This window comes from Podarcis bocagei, assembly GCF_964188305.1.
Source record: "Podarcis bocagei genome assembly, chromosome: 4".
In the NCBI taxonomy this organism is placed as follows: domain Eukaryota; kingdom Metazoa; phylum Chordata; class Lepidosauria; order Squamata; family Lacertidae; genus Podarcis; species Podarcis bocagei.
This window is the reverse complement of record NC_138128.1, coordinates 5182141-5202446: the sequence shown is the minus strand read 5'-3', so window position 1 is coordinate 5202446 and position 20306 is coordinate 5182141. Positions and strand designations below refer to the sequence as shown.

At 47.0% G+C, this 20306-nt stretch overlaps 1 protein-coding gene across 4 annotated transcripts in view; it reads right to left on the bottom strand.

Moving 5' to 3' along the window:
- DIS3L2 (DIS3 like 3'-5' exoribonuclease 2) overlaps positions 1-20306 on the bottom strand; it is a 195860-nt gene that overhangs the window by 76377 nt on the left and 99177 nt on the right. For all 4 annotated transcript variants that reach the window (XM_081190036.1, XM_081190037.1, XM_081190039.1 and 1 more), the window contains one exon: positions 9312-9391. In XM_081190036.1, the coding sequence (XP_081046162.1) occupies positions 9312-9391 (80 nt within the window). The remainder of the gene's footprint in view (positions 1-9311; positions 9392-20306) is intronic.

The window sequence follows — 20306 nt, the reverse complement described above, 5'->3', positions numbered from 1 at the left end:
TGTGAACAGCAGGAGCAGGAAGAGCAGGAGAGATACCCTGGTGGTAAATTCACATTCACTTTCCTAAGCAACGTTTTCACCACCCAGATTAAAACAGGGAAAGAGAAAATTAGCCAGTTCTGTGAGAACGGATACTGGCTCTGGGAGGTATTACACTGGTACCTCGGGATGCGAACGGGATCCGTTCTGGAGCCCTGTTCGCATCCTGAATGGAACGTAAGACGCGACAGTGCATCTGCGCATGTGTGGGTCGCGTTTTGCTGCTTCCATGCATGCGCGTGACGGCATTTTGAGCATCTGCGCATGCGCGAGCAGCAAAACCCAAAAGTAACACGCTCCGTTACTTCTGGGCTGCCGTGGAGTGCAACCCAAAAGCGCTCAACTTGAAGCACATTCAACCCGAGGTATGACCGTACATCCAGCAGGACTATGAGATGCAGTGCTCTGAAAGCAGCTGGAAAGGCTATCACCACTACGGAGTACGCAAGATAATTTAACCCTATTTTAAGCCCTATTTCAAGATCTGAGCCATGCTAACAGGCATGAAACAGGGATGCCATCAAGACAGAGACTTAGTTTCCCAAGGCTAACTTTAACCTCTGTTGACAAGGAATGGCTGTGGCTCAACGGTAAAGCAAGAATTCTCCTGAAAGCATTCAAGCACACCTCAACTTTTCTCATATGGAGTTGGGGCCAATTCATCCTCAAAGCTAGCTATGTTTATTTATGGCTTCTATAGCTGCTGAAGGCATTCACCGAGGGACCCAGGGTTTGCCAGTAGGAGACCATGGGCCCCTGAAATCAGCTGGCGTTTTGAAGGCCGGCAGCCCGGTCCCTCTTCACGCCAAAAACCATGCCAATTCATTGTTCAGGGCTTTATTTGGCTTACATAAACCTTCCTTGCCTGGCCTGGGGGCATTCTGGTTTTCACAAAGTGCCAAGGAGCGGAACGTGAATTGGCGGCTTTGTTTACCAGACCACGGTAAAACTGAATGTCATAGAAGACAGATTCAGCCAAGGGACATGGAAGAAGGCAAGCCCATTCCATCCACTCAGTGTTTCCCCCCCCAAAACTGAACTCAACAGTTACCAACTTCCCCCGCCCCTCACTCCTTTTGACATGAAACACTGGAGAAAAACGCAGCGAGAACAAAACAGCCAAAGAGAACCCAATGTTCTCGGAGTTTCAGAATCTCCCGGGGTGAGCCTCCGAAACAAAGAACGGGGGGGGGGGGTGTTTAGAAAAGGTCAGTCTCCCCAGGGCTTCCCACCAACCTGACCATCAGAAACGCACCTCCTCATATCATCTCAAGGACAGGTTCCAAAATATCTTGCTTGGTGCGGAAGACCAAATGGCACCTTCTCCATTTCACCTGCTGAAACGGATCGGAGCAGCAGCTGAATCTCACTTCCACACCGGGGGTGGAATAGCATCCTCCAGCACACCTGAGGACCACAGAGCTCTATCCTCCAGCGCCCCGGAATCTAATGCCCAAGACAGCTCTCTACCCAATGGTTGGGCCGGCCTTGCTCTAAATGGATGGGAAAATGGAGGTCTCTTTTTTTTCACCCAAGGAAGGCTCACTGGGAAAACATGTTCAGAGGAGGCTCCAGGAGCTTCATCTCCTTGCTCCAGTAAATGTATACACACACACACACACACACACACACACACACACACACTGAAAGCATATGGAGGTGGCCACAGAATTCCCAAGCCTAACCACGCATACAGTACTGGAGCATATGTGGAGTTCCACATCAATGAAGCTTCTCTCTTTTTTAAAAAAAGATATTTATTAGAGTTTCCAATTTTTTACAAACAAAAAGAAAAAAGAAACATAAAAAATATTAAAAACACATAAATTTCACGACTTATTTTCTTATGACTTATTTCCCCGACCTCCTCATACCTCCCCTTCTTGTATACCCAGTTTGAATTGTTTATACAGCAAATCCTTATCTCAAAGCATTACAGCTTAAAAAGAAAAAAAAGAAAGAAAAAAGAAACACCTTATTTTCTCTCCAACATCTTAAATTGTTATAACTTTAAATTCTTACTTACAAAAAGAAAGTCATTTTATCATAATTACAGCTTGAAACCACTTAATTTCAATCCAACATCATTCAACATTCCTTAATTTTACAATATTTTTGTAAATAGTCCTTAAATTTTTCCCAGTCTTCTTCTGCCGACTCTTCTCCCTGGTCACGGATTCTGCCAGTCATTTCTGCCAGTCCCATACAGTCAATCAGCTTCATCTGCCACCACATCAATGAAGCTTCTCAGTAACAGATCTCAGTTTTCAGATACCAGGAAACACCTTTCTCTGAGCGATTCCTGGTCAAATCAGACAATTCGTACCTGGGTGGGCAAACAGCCTTATAGCTTCTTCTGTTCTTTTGATGAAGGGCAGATAAATATTGCTCATAACTAACAGAGGTATATGTGGGTAAGTCGCTCTGGAGTTTTGCTGTGAAGCAGTGTCGATTTTTCTATTTATTTAGAAGTTTGCACACTAGTATGTGCAAGCATCTGCGCAACTCCGCCTCAAAAAGCAGAGTGCAAAAGAGGGCGCAATCTGAAAGACCCCATCTCCCCCCACTTCGGCCTGGATTAAAACAAAAACTGGGCCTCACAGGAATCACTTTTGCATGCTCACACACAGGTGTGTCACCAATTTTTCTACACACACACACACACACACACACACACACACACTGAATGACGACCCAGGGTCAACATGGCTTCTGACTGTTCTCTGATCCCCAGAGTGGCTCTTTGAGAGGTATGAGGAACTAGATCGGGGTGGGGTGGGGAAATGCAATAGGGGTGGGATCAGCCATACACACTGTGTGTGAGCGCAAAGGCTTCCTCCTTGTCCACGCAGCTCTGCATAGCCCAGCTGATGATCAGCAGCAGACCAAATGGAAAGTCACCAAATAGCAGAAATGAAAGCGGAGCTGAGGACCGTGCCTTCGAAAGACGCATTTTCAAAGTTTTCCATGAGGCACTGGAAGCCTCTGAAGTGGGAGTTGTACTTGGGGGAGGGGGGAGGAAGCCCCAACGCCATGCATTACACAATTAAAAGCCTGATAGGGTTACGTGCGTGTTTTGTCTGCAGCAGCTAATAAATCATGCATCCAGACTCCTAAATCCCATTATGAAGCAGCATTAAGAGATACACTTCACATTGCAAAACAAGAGGTGTATGGTTGCTCCAGCTCTATTCGCCAGCACCTTAAGCCTGACAAATAATTTAGATGTGGGACAGGCCTGGCCTTTGAAGCCGCTGCAGAGAGTGATTTCCACATGCTCCAGCCAGCTCAAAAGCATGGGTGCCAAGTGGACATAGGTAGAACATATGGCTGAGGAACAGACAGAATGCGGGGTACCCTGCTGTGAGCACAGAAGTGAGGTGCACGGACTTGTTCTAAGGATGGCTGCTGAACATCCAGATCCTGCCATTAGCCAGGCTGGAGGATGCTTTAGCCAGATCGCTGCTCTGTAAAATATGTCACAGGCTTATGAAGTTGAGGCGCTCAGGACATGGGCTGCTTCAGAAATGCCCCCAGGTGCTTCCAGGTTGCCATGAATGAAAATGTAAGCAGCTCTTCCTGGAGACGGATGGAGCAAGCAGCATCTTAGCAGGACCAGGGGAAGATGGAAGAAGGCCAAAAGAAGCACAGGCAGGGTCGAGGGCAGGCACGTCAACAGGCGCCACTTCACTCTCCCACATTGGTACTAACTAGCCTCTCCTTTCTGAGATAGCCCCTGTATCCAAAGAGAAATCACTCAGATCACGAGCCCCTCTAGGGCAAAACAATCCTGTTCCCTTTCTCTAAGAAGGGGCATATACTCAGCACATTCTTGGCTGCTACCAAGTCCGACACTTCCCATGCCCCACACCATGTTCAAATTGGCTGGGGGAGAAAATATCCCGAGTTTTGACTATTTTGTGTAAAAACGCCCTCATTTTCACATTTTTCCAGCAATCAGAGCATTCTTGAAATGTATATGCTGTAAATTTAAATTTTCTGGGTGGCTTGGAAATATCTTAATCATTTTGTAGTACGCTTTGGGTCCCTGATTTTGAGGGAGGGGGGAAAACAAATACCCTACTTTTGAGATTTTTTGGGCAATTGGGCCATTCTGGGCTGCGCATGAGAATGCAGGAAGTTGCCCATCTGTGCAGCACTGCTCATTCCTCTAAGCTTCCTTTAGAGACTAATCCACGTTCCCTCCATGGACCAGAGGATGCTTTTTTCACTCCTCTCCCACCTGTACCTATCCCACTTTAGCCCAGAACTCTCCCCCTGAAACTCCTGTTCTGTTCCTGCCCCCCACCCTAAACTATTAAACTGCCTCATTCAGGCTTGCCCTCAGCCTGTCCTCAGGCCTCTTTCCCAACACAAGGCTGCAAAGTTCAAAATAAAAAACCTCGCAGAAAGAAGACAAGCAGCTAAGAAAGCCATATCCAAGAGGCAAGAGTGCTTCTGTTAAGATCAGATTTCTCTGTGTGTGAGAGAGGGGGGGGGAGAGAATATGACAGCTCTGACAAGGGGAGAACTTCTTGAATTTGGCTGATGCCAGAAGCCCCCACTCAACATCAAGGCTCTCAGCCAAAGAGATGAAGAGAGAAAGGACAATTTCTGGCAAATCACACCTCAAGCTGTTTTTATTACTATTCCATGCTCCATTCTAGAGGGCTAATTCTACCAGGAAATTAATACTCATTGAATTTACAGAGATGGGAAGTGGCACCCAAGAGCCTTCGCAAATTGGAATCCTTCTGGGTGTAGAGGAAGTTAATCCTGTTCCTGGAAGGAAAGCACTGGGGTCAGGAGGGCGCAAGTCCTCTTTGACGTGTCTCCATTGAACACTGCTAAGGTCGTGCATGTTGCTTGGTCTCTGGCCTCTGGAGATGTTCCAGGATGCAGGGCGCCAGATGTGAAACGAGTTCTTAGCTCAAATAATATTTCAGTAAAAGAGGCAGGCAAGAAGGGTCTCCTTGAAGCTCTGAGAACCTCCCTGGAAACTTTTGCTCTGATTTGGTTTCGCAGTCTCTGGAGGAGAAGACACATTAACGCCTCTTGTCCAAGGGGAAAGCCACTGTGTCCTGGCTCTCATCCTCGGACACCGTAGTCAGACTTATGGCTCGAGGAAACCCAAAATCTTTACTCAAGAAATAAGCACACTGTTAATTTTGGGGGAAGATATACAATGAGCTGAAGAAAATGTTCCAATTAACATTTGTAAAAAAAAGCCCAAAGCTTTCTTGTTAGGGATTGTAGGAAAAGACCTGCCAAGGAAATTAAAAAACATTTCCATGTATGCGACAGCGGCGGCAAGAGTCTTAATAGCACAAGGATGGAAGAATGAGGAAATCCCGACTAAAGAACTGTGGCAAGAGAAATTGATGGACTATGCGGAACTGGCGAAATTGACACATAAACTACGTGACAAGGACAACTGTGACTTTAAAGAAGAATGGGAACCTTTTACAAAGTATTTAAAGAAACAACAAAATCAACTGGATTCCTTGGCAGGTTTTGAATAAACACTCACAAATTCTTTATTGGTAACATACAGATAGATAAATTGAGGATCTTTACAATTTTATAACATGCAGAGAATAACATGTGCTGAGAAACCAGAGAGAGGAGCTGAGGGAAGTCTCAGGGAGGGGTGGGGAGGGTGGGGTTTTGTTTTTCTTTTTGGGGGGGGATGTGGGGGAATGTGGATGATGTATTTTTGATAAATTGTTGTGTTGAAATCCCTAATAAAAATACCTTATAAAAAGAGAAAAGAAATAAGAAATAAGCACACTGTTTCAGCATCAGTTCAGAATACGGGGTACACCTCTGCTTGGGGCAGCGGGGGAGCAGGGAGTTCAGAGGCCAGGGGTGGCAGCAGTGCCTACACGGAGGATTCTCAAAGAGACGAGGCTGCTGCGGGAACGCTCCACAAGGGAGGGAGTTCAAAAGAGGGTGAGGGGCTGCCAGCTCTGCAGGCAAGGGGTGACCTCACTGGGCTCCTGAGCCCCACAGGGGTGCCGCAGAAAGAAGGCAGTTGGTCAAGGGAGCCGTGGACTCAAAAAGGTTGAAAACCTCTGATCTAAGTTGTCACATAGTCCCAGATTTTTCCAGGTTTCAAGGATGGAAAGCGAAACCCAGTATTAACATTGGTAACCAGAACCGACACCAGTCTGGGGCTAAATGGTGAATTGGCCTTTCACAGCAGCCTCCTAAGACATTCCTCCGTATGAATGAATGAATGACTGTCCAGCAACAGGATGAGGACATGTCTCCCTCAATTGAATTAAGCTCTCAGCCTGAGATTTTGCTCAGATACAACCTGATCACTTTGACAAGCTGGGTGCAATATGCAGAAATATGTGGGCAAGCAGTCTTTTAAATTAAACACGACAGAAATATTCACCAGTAGGAGCTACACAACGCAGCAAGCATTATTCGGGAGAGGGTATGTGGCGAGCTGTCATTCAAGACCAATTCCTAACTACGCAAATGCAGAGACCTGTTTCCAATCTCCGTAATGTACTGCCAGCACTCATTTTCTAACGACAAGACGCAGGCCAAGGAAGCTGCCACTGCCCTGGCCATCTTGCAGCACTGAATCAACCATCCCAGGAATTCAGACGTCACTTGCGGTACACCTTTGTGGGTTCCTCTCCCCTCCACATTCAATTCCACCCCCATCACGGCTGCATCCTGTTATCCAGCCCCTTTGCCAAAAGGGCTGCGCCAGCTGCTGCGATGCTACCAAGCCAAGTTTGCCGTTGGCATATTAAAGCTCAGAACAATTTCAGAGCAGGTTAGCAGTGGGAACACCTTGCCTTGTTTGCTTGATTTATTTATTTAAATTTATACACTGCTTGATTGCAAAACAACAACAACCCTCAAAGTGGTTTACAAAACATAAAGCAGTAAAATCAAGAAAAATTCACAACCCTACTTTAAAACATGCAAAGGTTAATAAGGAATGGGGGGAATTTATAACTTATCTTAAAAATCATTGTAAAGAGTTAAAATCATTAGTAGGATTGGAATAGCACTTGTAGTTTAATCGTGAGTTTTGGATAAAATGGAGAGGTAAAAGATTTGGATTATTATAAAACACGCAGGAGGAAAGGACTAACAATAGGACCCACAAAGGGGAGGAGGGAATTCCAGGAGATTCTTTGGAATCTTGCTTTTATGATGTATGTTGGATATGCGATTGTAGAACTTTAATTTGAAAAACCAAATAAATAAATTTATAAATAAAATACTAAAACAGATTAAAATTGCCTCAACTTTCTAAGCGTCTGAATTCTTAGAAATGCAAAACGGGTACAGGACCCTCAACCACCGAATGGAACAATACTAAAAAGTAGAATCAGGAGGTGTGCTTCCTATGCTATGCAAGGCTTTATTTCTGTGTCCTAAGATGCGTCTCCTGGAAGGAACTGCAAGGCCCGGAGCTGGGCATCTAGGCGACCCCACTGCCTCATCTCTTCCATTAACAGAAAGGCCTCGTTCCATCTGCCTCTGCAGCCACGGGTTTTATTTACTAAAATAAAAGGCCAGCCACCTTCATTAAAGCTTTGTAACAATGCAGAGGCGGCAAGGCAAACATGACGGCTTCCCATTTTAGTTTATTAACAACATAGTCACTGCTTACCTCATTTCAAGAAGTTCCCATCACTGGAAAGTGACTCAGCCCAAGTGGAAAAGAAGGAGAGAGCTTTTCCAGCTGCTTCCCTGCCATTCCAGCAGCACCTACTTGAAATCAAGCTCCGGTTCACGGGCAGGTGACCTCACACCACGTCAGATCACTGGTCTCCCTGGCATTTCACTGTCTATAGCAGCCTTCCCCAACCCAATGCCCGCTCCAGATGTTTTGGGCTACAACTCCCATCACAAAGTTGCTGGTTGGGGCTGTGGACCAAAACATCTGGAGGGCAACGGGTTGGGGAACACAGAGTGGCAGACGGACCCAGGATTTCTGGCAGGAGTCTTTCCCCGCCCTCCTTAGGGACGCCAGAAATTGCATCAGGGAACCTTTTGCATACAAAGCACATACTGAACAAAGAGGAGATGGGAGACAATGAGCATATACAGGCAACTCCTAACGGATGTGCATCCAGTTGACGCATAATCGCACATGCACACATCACTTCGAACCTGGAAGTGACTGTAAAAATGGCAGAAACAACCCTAAAGAGAGCCCAGCAAATAGGGCAAATAGGCACCAAAACAGCAGCAAGGAAATCCCAGGAGCAGTTGCACTGCCATTGAGGCCTGTGGCAAGTTGGAATTTGGGTGATTGTGGTGGGGTTTGGCATCTGGTAGTCTCCATCAGCACCATAATCGATGCTTTTGAATTATGGTGCTGGAGGAGACTCTTGAGAGTCAAACCTATCCATTCTGAAGGAAATCAGCCCTGAGTGCTCACTGGAAGGACAGATCCTGAAGATGAGGCTCCAAGACTTTGGCCACCTCATGAGAAGAGAAGACTCCCTGGAAAAGACCCCGATGTTGGGAAAGATGGAGGGCACAAGGAGAAGGGGACAACAGAGGACGAGATGGTTGGACAGTGTACTTGAAGATACCAGCATGAGTTTGACCAAACTGCGGGAGGCAGTGGAAGACAGGAGTTCCTGGTGTGCTCTGGTCCATGGGGTCACGAAGAGTCAGACACGACTAAACAACAAGTGCTGCTGTTTTTTTCTAGGGTTGCCAGAGGTCAGAGGGTGTTTGCAGGCTTTTCCAATGGTGTTTCAAATATACGCAATTTCACGTAAACAAAGGGTGCCTTGGAGTGTAACCCCCACGTAAATTGAGAGTTGCCTGCACACTCAAGGCTTCCTAATAATGAATCAGCTCAATGGACAAGCTAACCTTGGACCGTCCACTCTGACCACTAGTGGCTCTCACAAAGTTTTAGAAGACATCTGAAGGCAGCCCTGTTTAGGGAAGCTTTTAATGTTTAATAGGTTATTGTATTTTAGTGTTCTGTTGGAAGCCGCCCAGAGTGGCTGGAGAAACCCAGCCAGATGGGCGGGGTATGCAGAAAGAAAGAAAGAAAGAAAGAAAGAAAGAAAGAAAGAAAGAAAGAAAGAAAGAAAGAAAGAAAGAATTGTTATTATTATTAAGCAGGGCTGCTGGGGTGTGAACACGATTAATGTTCATCCATGTTCAAATTCTTAACGCCCCTGATGAGCTACATGTTTGAAAACACACAGCAGCTGCTATAAATGGACATCCATGCGCACAGACACTAAAGCGACATAGGAAACCCATCTTACCATCTGGAAGCGGCTTGCAAGACAAAGCGTCGTCAAGGTCCCTGGCGGTTGACGGGTCAATGGTGAAGATGCATTCTTGCCTATCAAAAACAGGGAAGAAACAAAGAAAACTCAGCAGCGGGGGCAGCAAGTTCATCTATTTGAAAACCGGCTTCTGAAAGGAGCATGGATGTTATAGTAGGTGGACTTTTGGTCTGGTCCAGCAGGGAAATTATTAGGTTCATGTGCTTTGTTCAGATCACATGTCTCCAAATTGAGGGATAGTATATCACCAGGGCTGAGCTGTGAGCCAGGAAACTGCCAATTCAAATCTTGCCTCCTCGGCTATTTACCGTATTTAGAATCATAGAATTGTAGAGTGGGGGGGACGACCCCGAGGGCTGTCTAGTCCAACCCCCAGCAATGCAGGAATCTCAACTAAAGCATCCATGGCGATAAATAGGAGTAGCTGGGAAAGCTTAGTAGGTGGAGCATGAGACTCTTAATCTCAGGGTCGTCGGTTCTAGCCCCACGTTGGGCAAATGATTTCTGAAATGCAAGGGCCCCTTGCAACTCTACAATTCTATGACCTGCAGAAAGAAAGAAAGAAAGAGTTTGGATTTGATATCCCGCTTTATCACTACCCTAAGGAGTCTCAAAGCGGCTAACAATCTCCTTTCCCTTCCTCCCCCACAACAAACACTCTGTGAGGTGAGTGGGGCTGAGAGACTTCAGAGAAGTGTGACCTGCAGACCACTTAATAACAATAAAAAGATCACTAAGTGGTTTACCTAAATTAATATAAAATATTTATAAGAAAGCATCTATGAAATCAACACTTTAAAACCAAGAAGACATTACACAGTGGTACCTTGGTTCTCAAACGTAATCCAGAAGTCCGTTTGACTTCCAAAATGTTCGAAAACCAAGGTGTGGCTTCCGATTGGCACAGGCCCCCCCCAGAAACAATAGCTGACAGCCTCATTGGACATTTGGCTTCCAAAAAACATTCGAAAACCGGAACACTTTCTTCCAGTTTTTCAGCATTCAGGAGCTGAAATGTTCGAGTACCAAGGCGTTCGAGAACCAAGGTTCCACTGTATAAAAATTATCACAGCATAGAACAAGCACCCATAATAAAATGGCATGCCGTGAACCAACTCCCTCCTCAGTCCCTCTGTCTGCAGCTTGGGGCAACAGCGCTCGCCTGTCAAAAGCAGTGTATAAATTCTACTGCACCCACAACACACACATTTATTTATGTATTTCATATGAATGGCAGGTGGGGCTCTTTTGCCAATTTTTATTCCTTCATGTTTGCCCTTCACATGGTATTGTTGTTGTTAGATTTACATAACCTGCCTCGGGCTTTAGGTTATGCAGCTTTAGAGCTAGCGAGAGAATTCCTCTTTCATGTGCTCGGAGACCCGCTATCCGGTGACAAACCGACTGCAGCTATAACCTGCTTCCACAGATACATATTCCTTCAATTAAAAACCCATTAATGAATGGAATTTCAAAAAAGCGACCGCATTCCAAGATACACTGCTTACATAACGTCTCGATTTACAGTCTTCGGCAGAATCAGGTCCGAACAGAGAGGGAACGCCCCACTCATGCAAGGGGTCCCACGTGCCCTTATCAGGCCGAGTTAGAGCCCGGGGCACGACGACTGTGACCCCAGACGCCAGCCCTCCGACACTTTGAGCTCGGCCAGGCAGATGACGTGCAGCGGTAGAGAGCAGGGAGCTTAAAACAACTGCTCTCTTGTGCTGACAGGTCTTAAGAGAAAGGATTAAGGCCTCCTCAAGAAACCAGAGGCCGCATGGGTTTTGTTTCAATGGAACAGGTCGCTTAGTCCAGCTGTTTGGTGCTGCAACCGCAAAGCCCTGCCACCCATCGCGATCTGTAGCTGCAGGCAGTTTAGAAATTAATAGGCTGGCAGCGGCAAAGGGCCTGCGCTGGAAATGAACGGAACATAAATACGCCGGTGCCAGAACTCTCAAAGCACATCGAGGGAAATGTAGCAACAAGCAGGCGCTCCGCTTTGAGACGCTCGGCCAATTAAATCTATTAGCGAGGTCAACAATGGGGCCCCGGTTCACGAGAGTCCATGCCTGCAGGGAGTGCGGTATGGAATCCCAGCTCCGGACCACTGAACGCCCAAAACATATCAGGCCCCCTTTTTCTCCGGTGCAAGAAGGGAGAGGCAGCATGCAACAGATCTGCTGATGGACTTGCAGGGCTGAGTTTATGGCAGCTTATTTAAAGCATCCCTGGATGCAGCCTTCATGGGCTTGTTCGCAGTTGTAGCCTACCCCATCCTGAAGCCTTATAGGGTGGCTTAAAGAAAAACTAAAACCCCAAGCTCACTCCTAATTAATGCAACTTATTTAGGCTGTAATGACTGGTGGGTGGGTGGGTGGGAGCTACAACTTCTGTCTGTGCCTCTGGTGACTGGTTGCAATGAGCAGATGATGTCCGATGGTCTTCTTCTCCCTGCGGCTTGTTGCTTATTGCAAAATATTTATTCAGACAGAAGCCAAAGCGGCTTACAGCAGAAACAAAAGTGGTCAAACGGCCAGGCTGCTAAGTCATTTCAGGCTGCAGCTGAGAGCTCACATAGTTGAATGCTCCTCTCCAAACACATACACACAAAATCCCTGCATGCCGAAAAGCAGCACATCGGTGTCCTGGCTCCCACTCCAAAACGCACAAGCAGAGGCTCTTACTTGCAAGTAAGAAAGATATACAGTGGTACCTCGGGTTAAGTACTTAATTCGTTCCGAAGGTCCGTTCTTAACCTGAAACTGTTCTTAACCTGAACACTTTAGCTAATGGGGCCTCCTGCTGCTGCCGCCGCCGCACGATTTCTGTTCTCATCCTGAAGCAAAGTTCTTAACCCGAGGTGCTATTTCTGGGTTAGCGGAGTCTGTAACCTGAAGCGTATGTAACCTGAAGCGTATGTAACCTGAGGTGCCACTGTACTTAATCAGGCAAACAATAGTACAGTCATACCTCAGGTTGAAGACGCTTCGAGTTGAGCGCGTTCGAGTTGTGCTCCGCGGCAACCCGGAAGTAACGGAGCGTGATACTTCCGGGTTTCACCGCTTGTGCATACGCAGACGCTGAAACTGATGTCACGCGCATGCGCAGAAGCAGCAAAAAGCGACGCGTGCATGCGCAGACATGCCATTGCTAGTTACGTTTACCTCTAGATGCAAACGGGGCTCCGGAACGGATCCCGTTCGTATCTAGAGGTACCACTGTATAGGCTCAGTGACACTCTCAATTCAACCCCTGCTCCTTTGGAAATGACCATGCAAGGCCCAAAGCAGTATTTCAACTTGAAATGTAGAATTGCCTCCTGAACATGCACGCTAGCTCCCCTTCTGATCTCCTAGCACAGCATGCTGAACCAGAGGCCTCCCTTCACCCACTCAACTCATTTCACAAAGACAAAATGTAAGATATAAGCACACTTCAGCAACCACCGTCATCCATGAGAGGTGAGAGCTCAGCTATGGCCTTTTGTTTACTACAGTTTGGATTTTGTGGGTCTCGTTTAAACTTTAACAAGGCACCGCCATGACATTTAACTGTAAAAGGTGACTGCATGTCTAGACAACTACATCTTGAAGCTGGTCTCATTTCTCTTCCCATTGTGAGCAGACACAAGGGAACGCTGACCTGCGAGGTATTTAGCCCGGCACCCAGACTTCTGCGCACTTGCTCTCTCGACTCAAGAGGGCTGGCATTTCAAAACTGGGTGGGTGGGGTATTTTTAGATCCTTGAAAGTCTCAAACATTGTTTCTAGGACCTTGATGAGCTCCTTCTTGGAACGATGCGTCTCAGGCCTGGAAAACAACCATTTTCACTCGGGAATAGGCGCCCCTCCTTGCTTCAAGCATGTTTTATGCATGAAACAGGATTTCACAGCAACAGCAGGAATACACCCCAATCTCGTCACAGCAAACACCCGTCCCCAATCATTGGGTAAGTTAGACACATACAATCGTAGAATTGTAGAGTCAGAAGGGTCCGCCATGCATCATCTAAGCCAACCCCACTGCAAGGCAGGAATCTCAGCTCAAGAATCCATGACAGATGGCCATCCAAGCTCTGCTTAAAAACCTCCAAGGAAGGAGAGTCCACCACCTCTCGTGGGAGAGTGTTCCACTGTCGAACAGCACTCACTGTCAGAAAGTTCTTCCTGACGTTTAGTCGGAATCTCCTTTCTTGTAACTTAAAGCCACTGGTTCAGATCCTCCCTCCTGGAGCAAGAGAAAACAAGCTTGTTCCTCTTCCATAAGACAGCCCCTGAGATATCTGATCATATCTCCTCTCAGTCTCCTCTTTTCCAGGCTAAATATACCCAGCTCCTTCAACTGTTTCTCATAAGGCTTGGTTTCCAGACCTTTGACCATCTTGGTTGCCCTCCTCTGCACACCTTCCAGCTTGTCAACATCCTTCTTAAACTGTGGTGCCCATAATTGGACACAGTACTCTAGGTGTGGTCTGATCAAGGCAGAATAGAGTGGTACTATTACTTCCCTTGATCTGGACACTAGACTTCTGTTGATGCAGCCTAGAATAGAATTAGCTTTTTTTTTTTTTTTGCTGCTGAATTACACTGTTGTTCTGTAAAAAAGAAAAGATCTGGCTACGCTAACCCCATCTATCATTTTCTACAGACATCAGGACTCCTATTCTGCCAAAAAACGTAACAGAAAGCACAGCTATACAACAAATCATTCTGGTTAGAGTGAAAGCTAAACCTGTTTGTGACTACAAGGTACACACATCCATAATAATCTAGCTATTGCGACCCGGGGAAACATAATATGTCCTCCTGCTAGATTTCTGTGGGTTGGAACTGGCACACCATCAAAGCACCGGTCTGCTCCATGAGCTGCAAGCCACCAGCACTAGTCTACAGCTAAATTTTCTTACAGAGGCAAAGAGGATAGGGGAGAGACCAGGAAAGCTTCAAGAAGCAAAGTTTCAGCACCATCAATACTCCTCAAATGTCCACCTTGACGTAATAAAGGAATCTGGCCCTGCTATTTTTGCTGAGATAATGAGATTTCTGGGCTCCTGTGATCCACTTATGCTCCCACTCTCACTCCTACACAGGAAACCCACTTGCATCATCATGCCAAACAACTTTTAATCAGGAGACACCGGCTCATCTAATCCTGCTGGGCTGAGACAGGCTTTCTGCCACAGGGTTTTGTGCATCTGAAAGTCTTCCGCCTTGTCTAGGCTGAGAAGCTGGTGAGACAGGGCTTCAGAGCTGCCATTTTGCATTACAGCTCAGAAGTTAAGACCTGCTCAGGTTTGGTCCCAAGTTATCAAGAAGCTGTCATCAACTGCAGGAGATAGGGAGAAGAGTGGCTTGTTAAAACCCACAATTGAAGTCTCCTAGATTAGATAGAATTAATCTATTAATCTCACGGAAGGACAGGCCACTGAGACCATTTGGTGTCATCCTCAGACTTGTTAACTCCACTGCTCAACCCTAACGCCACATCGTTTATGAATAAGTTAACTTCCAAGTGCAGATTCTTGGGAGAATACATTTCTCTCCATTGCAAGAGCCGGCCCTTTACGCCAACTCTCTTCTCCCTCTCGCTTTCCCAGTTGCCATTCCATTGGTTTTGCCAGAGTTTGTGCTCCTTTCTGTTCTTCTCATTTGGGCAAGCCTTCTTTCCTCAAAGAAGCCTTCTTTCCTTTCATAGCTTCCATCAGGCGACAGAATGCTCCTCCACAGAAAACAATATCCCCGTAAACAGAACACGAGCACGTCAGGGAGAAGGATCCTAAGTCTGGCTCCCAGCATGCTGGTTTTCCACACGGAGGGTTTTATTCCGGCCGGCTGACATTCAATTCCATCTTGCGATTCCTTTGCCTGTCATCTGAACTGGCACCACCCCAACCCAGGTCAACCATCTCAGGGAGAGCTAGACACACCAGCAAATTATATACATGGGGATACTAAGCCCAAGTAAATTGCTAGCATGAAACGGCAGGCCTGAATAGCTCAGTTGGTTAGAGCGTGGTGCTGATAACACCAAGGTTGCAGGTTCAGTCCCCCTATGGGGCAGCTGCATATTCCTGAACTGCAGAGGGTTGGACTAGATGATCCTCAGGGTCCCTTCCAACTCGACAGCTTTATTATTCTTTAGCCCCCTTTCCATGCCTATGAAGCAGCTTATATCCCACTGTTTCTACCATCACAACATCCCTTTTCCTTGACTCCAGTTTAAAATGGCTTTTAATGCTGTTTTGATGCTGTTACCCACCCTGGGACCTTAAACGGTGAAGGGCAGGTAATAAATATAATAGCAGCAGCGATAAACTGCTCGACTTGAATGAGACCCATTAATTTGTGGTTTGGTGCACCTCCGTTGGTTCTGACAGATGGCAGCCAAGCTTAGCAACCTCCACACCACCAGTTGTCGTCCCCACAACTTATCAGTTCCCTGCACATTTCTACACATCCTGTTCCAGCAGCACAGGTTTTGCTGTTCCTAGAGTTATCACCAGCTTGTGGCATGGACAGTTTCCAGGCACTGAGCTATTTTATCAGATCTGCGCCTTCCACCTGCTGAGGGGAACCCTCTGTCCCCGGGAGCAATGCTCCTTCCCATCCAGCTCCCCAAGCCAAATCTGTCCCCTCCACCTCTCGTTTTGTCAGCCAACAAGCCTCTGAATACTAGCGTTGCTAATCCCAACGGGCGGGCAGTGCTACAATGCAGGGACTTCCCCGTTGCCTGGAGTTTCCAGCTAGAAACAGTGCTAAGAACAGCACCTCCGTGCCCAGGACAGAACAAAAGCCAGGTGAGGAATGCTTTGGCATGCTTGTTCGACTGACGCCAAGGAAATCTTTAGTCCCTCGGAAGATCCTGCTTGCCATTTTAAGTAACATCCAGAATCACCTGGTGCCATATCTCTGAACCCACGAAGATTTCAAGCGGATCACCTTGATCCATGTCAGGACACCGGGGAGTGGTGGGTGAAAACTGATGAGTGGGGCAGCGGGAGAAGTAGGATTGGAAACTGACTTGGGAGAAGGGGTCAGTGGATACAGAGGAACCTGTATCAGCCGGAAGACGAGAGCCAGAGGCAGGAGAAGCTGCAGGATTGAAGAGCGAAGAACAAGTGCAGGAGAAGGTAGAGGTTGGTCAGGCTGGTGGGGAGTCAAGGGCTCCCAAACCATTTATTTATTTGATTGACTGACTGACTGACTGACTGACTGACTGACTGGTTGGTTGGTTGGTTGATTGATTTACTACCCTTCATCAAAATATCTCAGGGTGGTTCACTGTCTCCTCCTGCCCACTGTCTCCCAGGACCAGAGGAGAACTGAAGAGGGAGGAGCAGAAACAGGGTGCACTCGGGGATAGTCTCTGCCTGCTTGCATGCAGCTTGGATTCTTCCCCTTTCTATCAATGCCTCTTTAAAAAAACCAAAAACTGTTCACTTAATGGACCCTGCCTCTATAACCCTGACAACGACCCTGCAATGTTGGCCAGCCTTATTCACATGCTGCAGCTAAGGAGGTTAAAGCTCAGGAAAAAAAGAGTAGTGCATTAGGCCAGCTCATATATTTGTGACCATGGGCCAGACCTCACCTGTCTCACAGCTCATGCTCTTAACTAACCAGCAAACTAACTCAGTCAAGAATCCTCTGCCTGTAAACTTCTCTCAGATGTGGGTGGGGGGACCCCCAGAACCACAGGGGGTCCTCCTTGGAGATTCCCATCTATGAAAGCAGCATTTCATTAACTCCGCCTACAGGGATGCAGCAGGCTCATTAACTACTGCCGGTTTTAACAGAGCTCCTCTTCTGGGCTTAGGTCTCTCAGGCAACAATGCTTGTTTGCTTATCTGTTGTGTTCAAAGCCTGGCACCCCTAACGTCTGAGACAGGGCTTCAGGGCGGCTTAGAACAAACTCCCCATTTCGGACGGCAACCCACCTCACGGATCCGTCCGATTTCCTTGCCGCAACACCCTTTTAACTGCACTAGGTATTTTTAGTTCATTGTTTTCTATTTTGGCAGCTGAGAAAGTGCAGTGTGTAATTCTACCTCCAGTTTCATATTCCTTCTTAAAAGTGAATACAACATCCTGTTTATAATAATAAAATCACTGGTTGGCAGGATGACACTCGGTGGAAAAAAGAGGGAGTGAAGAATAAAGAGAGAGAGAGAGAGAGAGAGAGAGAGAGAGAGAGAGAGAGAGAGAGAGAGAGAGAAAGCAACTGGAAAATTGAGAGCCAGCACATTTTGGTGCCAAGTTTCACATTTGCAACGGTCCAGAGGAGGTCACAGGTCTCGCTCGCAACCGAAGGCGAGGAGTGAAGAACGATCCCCACAAACTCTCCCTTGTTAGACCATGTACGCCATCTCCTTTCGAGCAAGGGATTTGCCCTTTTCAGGAAAAGTGACGTGAGGCTTTTCCCGCAGTCATCCGAACAACAGGAGACATGGAAAAGGCAGTGCGGCTCAGCCCAGAATGACCCTTCTCTCTCTCTCTCTCTCTCTCTCTCTCTCTCTCTCTCTCTCTCTCTCTCTCTCCAGGATTTGGGGTTTTCTTTCTTTTCCCACTCTGGGAGGACTTTCCTGGCTAGGTTGCTTGCCCCAGTTTAGCAGCAAGAGAAACAAAAAGATATGAATGAAATTAAAAACACTTGGAAGAAGCCACAGAAGCAGCTCTGGGGTTTCTTAGGTTCACTTAACATTTCCTTCCCCAGCGTTGCCCCTGCGCCCTGGGTGGAAAGTTGCACTTCAACGTTTCCTTTAACACACACCCCTTGCTTTTCTCCTGCACTCTGTGCCATAAAAACTGGCAAGGGGCGAGGGAGGCAAGGAAAAAGACAGAAGGTGGAGAGGAGGAAGAGGCCTTGGACCCTGCAACTTTGGCCGCTCCATCCCTTCAGCCTTCTCAATGCCGTTTGGAATTCCAAAAGAACACATCGCCGTTTCCACCTTCGCCTTTGCTTGCTTTGTTCGGCTGTGAAACATTGGCTCTAATCAATCCAGCCAGAAGAGCAAAAAATAAATGAAACTGTGCCCCCCGCTTCCTTAAATGAAGACATATCGGACATGAGAAATGCAGCGATTTTATTTTTCACTGTTCTCAGAGAGGACAGGGCAAGAATGGATGGACTCCCGTTGCAGGTAAAGGTGAAAGGTAAAGGACCCCTGGATGGTTAAGTTCAGTCAAAGGCAACTATGGAGTTGTGGCGCTCATCTCGCTTTCAGGCCAAGGGAGCTGACGTTCATCCACAGACAGCTTTTCCAGGTCGTGTGGCCAGCAAGACTAAACCGCTTCTGGCGCAACAAAACACCATGACAGAAACCAGAGCACAAGGAAATGCAGTTTATCTTCCCGCTGCAGTGGTACCTATTTATCTACTTGCACTGGTGTGCTTTCAAACTTCTAGGTTGGCAGGAGCTCAGTGGTTTAAGTAGAACTTCTACAGGCAAGCAAAGGAACAAGCTGCCTTCCTCCCTGGGGATTTTCTCAAGAGAAGGTGGAGGTGGGAAAGGCATTTTAAGGAAGTCTGTAGTACAGGGTGGCTTACGTAGAGAGCAGGGGCTGTGTCTCCTGGAAACTTGGCAACCTGGAACACACTGCCTGCAGCAGCAATGGGCTCTTCCGCCCATTGGGCTATACCACTACAGACTGCAGGTGGGAGTTTCTGCTGTGTGTGCATACACAAAATCCCTGTACATATTAGATTAGTGTAAGAACGTAAGTGTCCTGCAGCTGGATCTAGAGGCCAGCGGCTGATCTAGTGAAGCATCTTGTTCTCACAGTGGCCAACCAGATGCCTATGCCTGCAAGGGAGAAGAGTTTTAATCCTTTTCAAACCCTGTTCATCTCCTTGACATGCTGGTTTTCTATATGCAGGAAGGGGTCCTGCTTTGTTGCACGAAAGAGGATTCAACGATACAAGTCCCCGCCTGTAATGTGAAGCGAAACAGTCCAGAGATAAGGCTCTCGCCACGGTGAGAATTAGGCCTGAGCTCCCGTGGGCACTGGCAGGTTCTGAGGCACTGCCAGTGCTGAAGCAGGGGGCTTAAGGAACAGGGGTGTACGACAAGCAGCACTGACACTCCAAGCAGTGTGGTTTGGAGGCGTTCCTGGACAAGAGCACTGAAGGAACGCATCGCAAAGTATTGGAAGACACAAGACTTACCCACTCTGGAAGAATGGCAGATGAAGGTGATAGACTACATGGGACTGGCTGAAATGACTGGCAGAATCCGAGATCAGGGAAAAGAGACGGCGGAAGAAGATTGGAAGAAATTTAAGATCTATCTTAAGAGACATTGTAAAATTAATGAGTGTTAAAATGTTGCAGCTATAGAAGTAAGCGGATTACAGCTGTAAAGACTAGGTTAAAAGAAAAGAAAGGATTACAATTAAATTAAATTAAGGGTGAGGACTTGCTGAACTAAATATTTGAAATTGGAATGCAGAAAGGGGAGGTATGAGGAGGTCGATGAAGTAAGGTTTAGGAGAATAAGGACTTGAAATTATATTTGTTTGTTTTTGTGTGTGTTTGTTTGTATTTTATAATTTGTGAAAACTTAATAAATATTTATAAAAAAAAAAGAGCACTGAAGGAACGTCACCAGCAGAGGCCTCCCCCATGCTTCAAAGGTGTCTGATGCCCTGATCAGTCTAGCAGATGGGCCAGGCACCCATTTGCCAGCTTGTCAAAGCAACTGTTCCTGGCGCTCTAGGAAAACGGGCGCCCAGTCGCTCCCCAGCCCCAGCCCCAAAAACTCACGCTGTGGTTTGGAGAAGAAGGCGTGCAAGAGCTCAAGCCCAAGAGTGATCAAGGTCTTTCCTTCTTGCAGTTTCCAGCAACAGGTATTCAGATGCACTGCTGCCTCTGGCTCTGGAAGGAGAGCCCTCGATCCCAGATGCTTTCTGCGTGCCGCAGAATTTGAGGAAGTGGAATACCGCAGTGAGTGCAGATAACTGCCGCGTGATT